We start from the raw sequence: 12802 nt of genomic DNA, 5'->3' as shown, positions 1-12802 counted from the left end.
CACTGACATGTTAAAACACTAATCCGTGGACTACACAGACAGAATACCTTGTGAAGTACCTGCTAATGGGGCTTCTTGCTTTTTTTCTTCAGAAAGAAATTGCACACAAATATCTACTTTTCTAACATTTGATGATTACTACTAAAACTGGTTGTTCTACAGCTTTGGCTACCTTTATGAAGCCCAAGAAGAGTTCAAGGAATCCTACTCTGCGATATACAGGAGCAATGGAGTTAGAGTAGAGCACAGGGTTAGAACTAAGTAAAATTGTCAGTGCTGGAATTACCAACAGGACAGAAATGAGTCTCAAAACAGGAATAAACGTAGTCAAGAATATTCTATGTATCTTTGCTAACACACACATACAAGCCACCTAACAAACTACTTGCACTTCTCCTCTAGTTTTAAGGCTGCTCATTATAAAGATATGTTAGCGGTCCTTACTCATTAACTAGTTTTGATCAAATACCATTAATAGAACTCAATTAAAATGGAAAAAGAAACCACGGTTATGTAGTTTCTTTGGGGCACTTAGAGAGACAGAACTGCTTTCCATTAGGCAAGAGCCAAGAGCTGATCTAGGCTGACATGCACTCTGGACACCCCTGCCTCTCCCAGGGACACATACTAAGGTTTCACACAAACTTAATCTGGATCAGATTCTTCCAATGGCTTGTCCAGCCTCGGCTCTGAAGGTAAATACTGACAGAATGTACAAAAAAGGTTTGGTGAATCCCACGAGCTTTGCAGGCATACCAATAAAACAGGAAGCCAGAGCAATGTGAAGCCTGACTTGCCTCTACACCACAGAAATTCAGCACATGTTAAATGTCATTAATTCCATCGTTGACAGCCAGCTAACTGTCCTCAGCCAGGCCAAAAATCAGAGGGACTTTTTGTGCACCTCACTAGAGAAACCAAGTTCCGTTCTTCAAAAAGGTTTTTGTGTGGCTGACAGTAGATGGTCTCTAGCAGTTCTGTAGCTCAGCCAAGTGAGGCAGATAAACTCACACAGAAAATATTCCACAACCGCTCACAGTGGCATTTCCAGTCTATTCCAATTCTATTTACTTTGAGATATCTTTGAGATCTGGATCCTCTTCCCAGTGCTAAAGATAAATTCTAAGCACCAGTTTGCTTAGTGTTAGCATAAGAGTTTTGGTTTTGTTATCTGGCAGATGGAAAACATTGTTTGTTTTCAATTGGCTAAATTAATGCCAAAGTTATTAACAGTACATGCCATCAGCCTTCAACATCTAAATGAGATATTTACTCAGCTAACAAAACAGTTAAACCAGTACAGTTGGCAGAAGTTTGGCACATAAAATATTCTAATCAAAATTATAATCAAATCACACTTTCACTTCTATACTATACAAGGACTTCTGACTATGCTGTAAGAGCAACCCAAGACGTGATTTCTAGTTCCTACCTATCATTTCAAAATTTGTTCAAGGTAACCCCATATTGCTGCATTTCACTATTCCTTTGTGCACTGACCGAACTTGTTATTTCCAGGTTTCACTGAAGTTACTGCTCCACTTAACCAGAAAAATATACCCTTCAAGCGAAACTAAGCTATCATCAAGCCTACCTTGTGATTGCTATAGTATTTTTTGTTTGTTTTTGAATATAAGACAGTACTGATTTAATCAGTAATATGAGTAAAAAATGTTAAGTTTACACAGGTTCCAGGGATGACTGGACAGCTTCAAGAAAGAAACATAAAGGGCAATTACATATAGAAGTAATACTTGTTGCTCAGAATTTGTTGACCTAAAAATTTCTGGAAGCTTGAAGAGCAGCCTCGGTAAGTATCACTACACATTTTTGGTTTTATTTGTCCTTTTCTTTCAACGTGAGGTTGCAGTTAGAGGCAGGGTACTTCGTCAGCCAGCCTTCTGGTCAAACTGAGCATAACTGCTCTCTTAAGGGGCAGGTACTAAAAAGGTTATTTCAAATCAACAACATTAAACTCATTAGCACAAACGGATAATAGGTTTGTTCAGAGAATTAACATTTTGTCCAACCAGTTGATTTATTCATACACATTTTTAGTCACAAAGGTCCATTGATCTGATACAATTCTAAAATGCCTTGATGCTATGCTGAAGAATTGAAGGCAAATGATATAACTTGCTCCCTTGAGAAAACTCTTGTGCATTTCCCTTTTGCTGTGGAATCAATACAGCTATTTAGGCCACGATTCCACGGTTGCTTTAATACTAAGCTGCTGCCAGAAATGGCATCGCACCTTCTTCTGACTTCCCCTGAGCAACTAACTCATTACCTCTCTTGTGCAGCTTCACAATAGCTCCATCAGAAATCAAATTTAAGAGTAACTCAAATAAGAGTCAGTCTAAATGTAAGAGCTGTCTTTCTAGTCACCAACACCTCGTACACATTCCTTTGTGTAAGATTCACATTCTGACCACCCAAGATCAGTATTTTCAGCCACTAATTTAAGAAAGTGGCAAGCAAATAAGGCAGTTTTGAACACTTATTTATATTTAACTACATTGTTTTACATCCCTGCAAATGAAGTTTTAAAACATTTAAGTATAGTTACAGGACAATTGCTAACGAACACTTAGAAATCTAACTACTTGCAGTTACATACAGAAGTAATTTAGAGCTTTGTTTCTGGCATGGCTATTTGTAGGCAGGCTTATCTCTGAAACCCAACAAACAAACAGAGCTACTATCAAACGGAGCTTTTACAACACTTCTAAATTTAAACAAAGGAATATGACAGTTTCCTTTTCTTTTACTTCCTGACATCTGGCTTTTTCCCATTGTTTTCAAAAGCTACCAGTATCCTGCGTTAGGCACACACAAGCAATTGTACGAACTTACCCTGTGAAGAGTCACTGTGTGTTGTTCCCATATAGCTGTTTCTTCCATTGTTGTGCTCTAAGGAGAGAAAAACCCAAAGATCAGATTTCACCGTCACTAGCTGAACTAAACGACTGTGTAACGCCACAAATAGAAACTCACACTCAAAAAGTGACATTAATATTCATATTGAATAGCCACAGAGAAGTAGGGCTGGCGCATTTGTTACACATTTCCTGTCTTTATATGTCACATCTGAACTTCCCGTGCTCCTAGGGAAGGGGGGCAAGGGGAAGAACAGGCAAAGTAGATTTCTAATCGCTATATATTTCATAACTTGAAGTTATAAAGAGCTTTAAAGGGAAGGACTACAAGAAGCATTTGTGATGTAGGCTCTCTCGGTTGCTCGTTAAGTGTACAGTAAATGAAGCCTGTCCAAAGCCCACTTTTAGTTTTTCTACTGAGATCAGCGCATTTATATTCTAACCTATATAACCTTCATGCTTTTGTCAAATGTTCTCCTTTTGCTTGTTCTAACTCTATGCAGATTACCACTAATTCATGACACCCAGCTATAGATTACAGTACCTGTGCTACTGTATTATGCATACAGGTCACATTTAACAGACTCCACAGTTCAGTGCAGGCAAATTTCTTTGGTGAACAGTAGCAGCGCAGAAATAAACAAGGTCCTGTCTAAGGGAGCTAGATTAAACAGTAACATTATGATAATATTTACATACCTGCATTTCTGCTTAAAAGAGCAGAAACTTGCACTACTTACTGTGCCACGACAAGCAAACATTTTGAAAGGGAAGATGGCATAAGGGAGGATAAACTCGGAGAGCCAAAGGCTTGAAAACAGAGGCAGCAGGAAATACCCAGCGAACAGCACGGAGCCCCCTCCTATCCTGCTGCCGCATTTTCCACCTTTCCAGAGGGAGTGCCCAGCATTTTCCTCCATACCCTCCCCTCTCATAAGCAAGCAATCCACTAACACAATCACAACAGGAACATCTCTGCAATATGGCAGTGTTGTTTCTTTGAATGTCTACATTACTCTTAATTTGTTTCAGTTACAGGAACTCGGCCACTACAAGAAGAAGTACTCCTAATTTTTAATCCAGTCCTGTATTACAATAGAGAACGGGGGCAGGAGTGTTTACTCTCACGATCAATACACCTGAAAACTCTATCCAATTTCATCACATCAGAATTTGCAACTAGGTTTAAAAAGCGAGTTCTTCTCACGACTCCAAAAAGCTGTGGGTTTTTTTTCTCCACATTCTGTGCTCTAATTTCAACTGTTTGAGGTACTACTTTACTGCTCATTTCTCTTTCAGGGTTCATTTATCCTGAAAGTGTTGGTGCAACTTAATCGGGATGTATTTCATTCAAACAGCTTTCCCCCCCCTTCCATTGAGTACCAAACATTACCCCTTTGCGTTACAAATTGATTCAACTCTACCCCAGAATTAGATCATTTCCCTCCAGCTTTTTAGAAGTAGACCAAATATATATTAAAACAGTAACAACTTACACACACAAAGCCACCTTTGAAACAAACCAGAACATTTTGTTTGCTAAACGGTTAATGAATACTGATTTTCTTCCCTATTTCTAATGCTCTCATTCTGTCTTAGCTTTGGCAAGAGCTTCTCATCAACAAGTGAAGAATTATCTCTGCAAGTAAACTTCTAAAAGAGAAGCTTTAAGTAGCTCCTGTTCAGAAAACGGGTGCAAGAGAAATCCAGTAAAGGATTGCAGAAGTCACAATTCACATTTTAATTGGAATAGGCTGTCTCATTTCTATCTGCAATTATCAACACAGAAGTTGTCCTGACCGGCGCATTTACTGCGTTTGTCCCACCTCGCCAGGCAGGCACTGCACAGCGGGGGCACCGCCCTGGGGAGACACTCAGCTAACGAGCCCCCAGACTTCAATGGCACCGAGTTCTTGTGCCTCACTGCTGCTTCAAACACACCAACTGGTTCTGGATATGGCAAAGACTGATACAACCCAGTTTAACCAGCTAAGCACCACTCCCACTACATCTGGGAGAACTGGCAATCCCAGAGTCAGAACGGGATAAGATAACAAAAACAGTTAAGCAATGACTAAGAAAAATGGAAATGACCTATGTACCATGCTCCTGAGAGCTGTGAGAAGACTTACTACCTCACAAAAAAACCCTAAGATAAACCCCCAGAAAACCACCCACAAAACTCACCAGCCACCCTGAAGCTGGTCAGGGTGCTCACTGCCTAATCTACTAACTGGAGCTGCCATTTTTAATGCCTTTTTCCTTTCTGCAGAAGCTCAGTCTTTCCACCTTCGCTTTTTCTTCTCCATTTTGTTGCTCACACTATCTCATCTACTCATGTACTGCCATCACCTCCCCTAGATTTTACTAATACATTAATTTCAAATTCACAAGACTTGGAAACATCAAATATCCATTAGTTAGATAGCAAACCAAGTAGTATGTTATTTTCATTCTTTCTGCATGCCCAAACAGTCCAATCAAGAACAGTGAAAACAGTTCAAAGGCAGCCTGAGGTGAGTTCTTGGCTTGGACAAACATTGGTTCCGTGAGTTAGTTTCTCATCTGAAGAACTGCATTCACTCACAACAGCCTGAGCAGTCTGATGAAGACCTGTGAAGGTACTCACCCTGCTAAGCACTGAGAGCTAAGGCAGAAGAACTAACTGGTGCTACCATCAGCTGCAGTCCCTGTTGTGATGCTTCTCTTCCACCACACTCAAAGTGTTCTGTTTTTCAACATTTGAAATTCAGGAATCTTGTAAGGACTTAATTCCGAAGTCTCTAGAAATAGCAAACACTGCTTGTAATTAAGGGGTGGAGGCAGACAGTGTAGCTCTGTAGTGACGGTGCCAGCCCTGCTGACTGCTGGTGCCAAGCTTGGCACCCCAAACAATGGTACCCACCACTGATTGAGGGGAAATGAAAGGGACTCAGAAGGTACTGAGGAACACATACACCCTGACACCCCAGAAACTAGGACTATATGAGAGTCTAATGTTATAGAGACCATTTAAGTATCTTTGAAATTCAAGTAGAAAACTGGCAGCATTTGAACTTTGCAAACTCCAGATACTGTGTCTATATTACCTATGGTTCTCTACGTGTATTAAGAATAAAAATAAAAGAAAGAGAAAGATGGTATTATGACTTCAGTGTCGGAAAAAAGATTTATTTTATGCTTATGCTTTATTAAAATGAAGAATTTCCTTAAGTTCACGGTAAACACGCTTATACAGCGGAATATTAGTAGCATTCCCAGCTCTGTAGATGGCAAGTGGATGTGTTTCCTGCTTGGGGTGTTTAAGTCATACATGAAGATGCAATTCATCAATATGGAAGTAACGCAACATATTTGCTCAGAACCTTCAAAGTATCAAATCTTGTTCAACTTTTTAATCTTTGAAATTGCCCTGAGATATATCAAAGTAAGCATCTTTCCAGAAAGCTCCTTTTGTGGGCCACAAGGGTCCTTCAAACAACAACAAACAGTTTTTGTTCCCCTTCTCACCACATTTCTTTCCTGCTTCTCAAAGGCTGGGACTTTTTTTTAAAAACGTCTTTTCTCATAGAACTCTGGCCTTCACAAGTGTACCTGGGCACATGTGTACACACATAAGATTGAATTTTCCCGAAGATTAACTCCGTGCTTACGCATCAAGATTTTTCCCTTCAAGCGCCGTGAAGGAAGAACCAAGCCTCGCTGGCTGCCAGCCTGAGCGATGCTGTCAGGTCTGCAAATGGCATTGCTCAGTTTACCTCTGCTGCCATCGGAAGAGCTGCCAGCAGCAGCAGCGCTGGAGCCACCCAGGGGCTTGGAAGGCAGTTCAGGTTCAGGTTTGGAAAGATTCAAACAACAGCCACAGAAATTAGTATCTTATACCTAAAATAATTTAAGGTAAAGTTTCTTGCAGAGTAATATGTACTTCTTTAGACTTCTACACCTGGAGGAAGAGCTCAGACTAAGGCCAAAGCTCCTACATAGTCTTGAAATCAAAGCCAGAAGAGTTTCCCAGTGTTTCTGTGCAAGTCTAGGGGGACTTACAAGAAGAATTATCTTTCTTGTTTTAACTGAACTGATTTTCATAAGAAATTAAGTGTGTCAAGAACAAAAAGTTAAATTTTAAGCAATTGTTTGATCAATTATGATCAAGTTTTGACACCTGAGGTCAAAGGAGCTTTCACTCAACTTATTTCTTAGTAAAATTCAACAGTAATTTCCTATAAACAGTAAGTGTTAGATATCTACTGTTCTACGTTTCCAGACATTTCTCACTAAGGACATTAAGATTATTACATTTTCAGAGAAAACCATGTTTAGGTATCTATAACAGGCAGATTTTCAGATTTTCCTCTGACCAAGCTACTATGGGAAGCAATGAAGGACTTTTAGTACAAACCTGGTTTTGCAGATCAGCATTGACAGTGTCCTGCAGACAATAAAATGAAGTAACTACTTCTGCTACCTCAGGGGGCATATTGTTTCCATTCTCCGCAAAACACAATAGGGAGGAAAGCTATCCCTGGCAGATCCAAGTCCCTGCTCTCACCCTTTCAACCACAGCAAGCAAACGACAAGGAACTGAATGCCCAGATCACATCCTCAGCTGTATAAAGAACACTATCTTTGCTCCAAGCTGGCAGCCTCATGCTGTAGCTTTTGTGTACACCTTACTTCGATAAAATGCTGACATCTAAAAACAGTCCTAATTGTCCTGATAAAAATCATAACAACCTTGAGAAATGGTTTTCCTATACAAGGGATAAAAAAAATTTAAGAGAAAAAAGAACTGGTAAGGGGCTGCATCAAAATGAAATAAGTTTCTATTTAGAGTCAGTCTTTTCAAAGGGACACACCTGACATTCATACCCCTTATTCTATCATGTTGCTGTATTTCTACTTGGCTTCTAAAATGAATTCTTGATTATTCTTGGGAAAGTCCACTTCAGCAGTGGGATGCTGTTAACCTTCAAAGTTTTAAAGGTTAAATGCAGAATCGATACATTTTGATTGCACTTGTGGGAACAAGAATTAAAAGTGCTTATGGTAACAATTCGCATTTCCAACTGTTACCCAACAAACCTGCAGAAATTCTGGTATCGGGGTGGGGGGGATATTTATCATATGCTTAAAAAAAAAGTCAATATCCAAAACAAACAGCTTCCTGAGGAAGTTCAGAGAGGAAAACTGAATCTTCCTCAGCCGGCCCAGGCAAGGGATGAAGGGGTCATTTCCCTGCACGCAGCATCTTTCAGTGCTCAGCCAGAGCAGCATGTTGTTTCCAGCACCGACCAGGAAGACTTCCTACAGACACTCACCTTTGTCCTTGCCTGGTTAAACTACAGCCACCTTGAATTCCAACACATTCCCTCCAATTGTCTTATCGCAAAACCCTTCAGCTGAGTGAAAAAAAAAGTATCGATTTTTTAACAGTTGTTCAGCTGCAATAGGATTCTGTCCTAATTGCACTAATTATCACTGATTTTAAATTAGAGCTTTATCTTACATAGTCTTTATACAACATACGCTATGCACCACATCCACTCTACAGAGTATCCTGGAGACACGGGAGCTGTTTCCGATACCGTAAGGTAAGTGCTGGAGCAAGCGGAGCCAGGGAAGGTGAAGGCAGCAAACTGCGCCCTGCCAAAGCTGGCTGCTCCCACCCACAAGCACGTGTCTCCCTGCGAAGCTCTGCAAGCAGCCTACAGCCTTCTTTGTTCACTTGATCCTCACTCTTTGCAAGGAGGAAAGACTCTTTCCCTGAATGTGCTTTTGTGAAAAGACTCGAGAGATCAGACAGAGCAGCTCAGGGACTGCTGCAGAGACAAACACCACGCACCTGATGCGCTGTCATTATCTCTTTTACACAGCAATGCTAAATGGAGGAGAAAACACCCACTAAAGCATTCTCTTGGCAGATCTGTATAAATAAAAAAAAAAAAAAAAATCTCGTTCATCACTGAAGGTGAGAAGCCAGTCTTTAGTCTCACCTTCTGTCTGAATGTACATCCATGGAAGTGACATCGACCATCTATTTTGGAAACAGAAATACCAGTGTTATTCTCTCAAGGAGATGTACCCAACACCTAAAGTAAAGCAGAACGCAGCACAATTTTTTAAATCCCTCCCCCCCCATTTCACACATTGCATGGGTCCCAAGCTCTAGTCAAGAGTTCCACTCCTGCCAAATACTTGTCTGTATTCAACAGGCCACCTCATGAAAAGTCTGTATTAAGAAAGACACTATTATTAAAGCTGGTCTTCAGATGACAAAGTGCAATCCAAGTTAAAAAAAAAAAAAAGACAACATACAGAATTGTCAACACTGCATGTTAAAAACACTAACAAACAAACAACTTTTGTTTTACTTAGATCCTTAGATCAATCTAGAAGTACAAAGCCTCTCCTACAGTAGTACATACTGACTGCCTGGACAACAGAAATCTTTACATCATGAACAGCAACCTTGAGAAGAAAAACTAGAACTAAACTTATTTTTGTATTTTTTAATAATAACTAGGCTGTTTCACTATTCTACTCAGTTCTCCCTATGCTTCCACAATCACATCCCATTCCACGGGATACTAACTTATTAAACACAATTTCCACTGCTTCCTGCTCTAAAATTGCCAATTTGCTGTATTTTGAACAAGTAGATACTGCATATATCTAAAAGTGTCCCTTCTGCTAGTTTTCCCGGTGAATTTTTGTGCAAGACAGTTTTGCTCAGACAGTTTTGATCTGAGTTCTGGACACTATTCTCCCAAAACTAAAAGAAAAAAGCTCAGTATTTAACTCATCCCATATAATACCCAACTTCTTTTTTAAGCATGACTCACTTTTCCAGAAAGGCCTCTCAAGTCCAAGCCTCACACATCACAGACAGCCCTCTGATCTCCCGGGGTCATAAAATCTTTTTACTGTTGCTACTGCTCAATTCAAAAAATAATAGACTCTCCTTCCAAAAGCAGCCCTGAGCAGTATGCAGAAGTTTGGGGGGGATATTGCATTTCATTGAAATAATTAAATACTGTATTATAGTTCCTGCTAAATCCAAGTATTTATAGAAGTGTCTATGACACAGGCCTAGCGAATACCATTATCCTTGAATGGCCAAAGGCTGGCACTCAGGAAGAAGAGGGCAAAACAAACCAGAATGTAAGACCCAAATGCAGATAAATCTCAAATGATCTTAGGTCAAGTTACTTTAGATGAAGAGTACCACTCAAACACCCTGGTAACAGTATCAGCCAGCAGCTAAGCAAAGCTTACTAGCTTCACCATCCTTAAGGCGTGGGAAAACTGTGCTTTAGAATTTGGGATCCTTGTCTGTTTTGCTTCTTTCCATTTTGCTTTCCAGCTGGCAGTGAAATCACGTAGGATCACAAACTCCGAAGTGCTGGCAAGCAGCGTTTCACTGATTGCTACTCCAGGCCAACACGCTAGCAAAATGGAAAAGTCGCAACAGAACAGAAGAGGAGGCTGAGGGGAGACCTCATCACTCTCTACAACTACTTGAAAGGACACTGTAGAGAGGTTGGTGCTGGTCTCTTCGCACAGGTAATTAATGGCAGAACGAGAGGGAAGGCTTCAAGCTCCAACAGGGTAGGTTTAGACTGAACATTAGGAAAGAATTCTTCACAGAAAGAGTGGTCGGGCATTGGAATGGGCTGCCCAGGGAGGTGGTTGAGTCACCATCCCTGGATGTGTTTAAGAGTCGCTTAGATGTGGTATTGGGGGATATGGTATAGGGGAGAACTTTGCAGAGTAGGGTGGATGGTTGGACTCGATGATCCCAAGGGTCTCTTCCAACCTAGATGATTCTATGATTCTATGATTCTAAAAAGCAAAGTGATAAGCTGTGTTTCTGCCGCCCCCCCCAAGTGATGCTGCCAAAGAAAAGCACAGATAGCTTGCACTTTGCTTTTGGTTTTAAGTCATTTCTCTACCATGCTGACCTAGGTCAGTATTATTAGGACATAAAGATTCCAAAATTAGAGTTTTTAATATGTAATTGAAAGTATTTATCTTCTCCTGAAGACCAGCTTTAGCTCAGACCTGATGTTTTCCCAAATCATGTCCAAACCAAGATTTTCAAGAAAATCAATGTGGTATTTTAATTCTTTAAATCTCAGGATGCAACTTGAAAAGCACTTCTTTTAGCACAAGTAACTGCTTAAGCAGTACACACTGCCCTCCTACCAGCTTCCCTCCTCAAAAATACCCATCTCCCTCCTATTACGCTTGTGCAAGTGTTACACTTCCGTATGTGGTCGTTCCTACCTGTATCGGTTCCCCATCAGTTCACCTCAGCTCCAGGGACAGCAGCTGCCCATGGCACAGTTTGTAAGCCAGCCCTCTTAACATGAAGGCTCAAACTACAGCCTCACATCAAAGCAAAATAAGCTCTGTTGAAGTACACAAGTGAAGCTCATTAAACGTACCCAGTTGTGACCACAGCTTCACAGTAACTGACACAACTTGGAACAGGACACTCCAATCAGATGTTACCTGCTTGGTTGGTTGGTTTGTTTTAAAACCACGGGGTGGTCAAACGGTGGTGCAGGCTCCCCGGGGAGGCTGTGGAATCTCCATCCTTGGAGGTGCTCAAGACTCCACTGGACAAGATCCTGGGAAACCTGCTGTAGCTGACCCTGCTTTGAGCATAGGGCTGGATGAGATGATCTCCAGGGCTCCCTTCTGACCTTGCTGTGTTGCAATTACTCTGTAAACCAGACTTAGTGAGGACTGCCTTGAGCAGAGGGTTGGACTCTCTGGAGTCCCTTCCAGCTTTAATTACTCTGTGATTCTACACAAGTCACATCTCCAGCACATTCCTGAAACCAAATCCAACCACCCAACTGCAGACACAGCCTCCATCCCTGCTGTTATACACAGCTCAGCGTTACTGTTTTATCACTGAGTTAAGAACATGGGAGTTTTCCCAGTTTATTTTTCCTTTGGAGGAGGAGGAGAAGAGCACAGTATCAGTACCACAGAAAAAAATCATACTATATTAATTTTATATAAGAAACCTAAATCAGGCTGATGTACCTGACCATTGCTTTTAAAGTAAAAAAAAAAAAAGCCAAACTGCACACAAGTATAAGATATGGCCACCAAAAAATTACCAACATGAAGTTAGTCATTAGAGCTGCAATCAAAGCATTCAAGCACCTCACTTTAAGCCAGAATACCTCTTACCTTGTTTCTAATCCGTAAAATCATAGCCTAGTTACCAAGCACTGCACCACCTCAATTTTAGATTGTTATACTCAAGATCTGTCAAACGAGAGCCTAAGGATAAGCAACAGCACCCCATGAGAAAGAGCAGGGTTGTTTTTCCCCCAAGATGCCACTCAAAGCTTTCATATATCAATCACACCAAATACACTTTTAAGAGCCTTGCATGACAGTTCAAGTTACAGATGCAGAATTATGGCCTTGCCAACTTCCAGCTTGACAATAAAACAAAAGCGGTTAATTTCTCCTTTAAACATTTGAGAGGTTTTGTTTGTTTGCTTTTGTTTTTTAAAGCCCACACAGCCAAATACATTTTATGGTTACTTTACCAAATTCTTCTGATATTAAGATTCGAATGCAGGTACTCCAAACACACACACGTTGCCTCTTGCCTGGCAAGCAGCTGACAACTACTTTTCTAGCTGCAGAATTCTGTGGGGCTTTTCTTCCTGATATTTTTCCCCTGAATCTCATAATGAAAAAGTGTCCCTTTGTGTAAGAAGATTTTTTTTTCTTTTTATAAGTATAAAATTTCTTCCTCTGAATCTCAACCAACCACTCTTGGTAAGAAATTCTGGTTTAAGTGTCCTTGCCCACCCTGAACAACCACACACACGCAGATGGCATTTCTCCCCACCCTCAATTCGAGTAACTGTCAGTTAAGAAGATTCAATTTT

General features: G+C 40.6%; 1 protein-coding gene across 4 annotated transcripts in view; it reads right to left on the bottom strand.

Annotated features, from left to right (window-relative positions):
- The window catches only part of TJP1 (tight junction protein 1), a 196012-nt gene that overhangs the window by 43382 nt on the left and 139828 nt on the right, over window positions 1–12802 (bottom strand). For all 4 annotated transcript variants that reach the window (XM_074155814.1, XM_074155816.1, XM_074155815.1 and 1 more), the window contains one exon: window positions 2857–2913. In XM_074155814.1, coding sequence (XP_074011915.1) covers window positions 2857–2913 — 57 coding nt within the window. The remainder of the gene's footprint in view (window positions 1–2856; window positions 2914–12802) is intronic.

The sequence above is a fragment of the Numenius arquata genome, chromosome 11 (genome assembly GCF_964106895.1).
Source record: "Numenius arquata chromosome 11, bNumArq3.hap1.1, whole genome shotgun sequence".
Classification (NCBI taxonomy): domain Eukaryota; kingdom Metazoa; phylum Chordata; class Aves; order Charadriiformes; family Scolopacidae; genus Numenius; species Numenius arquata.
This window is presented reverse-complemented; position numbering and strand designations above follow the sequence as displayed.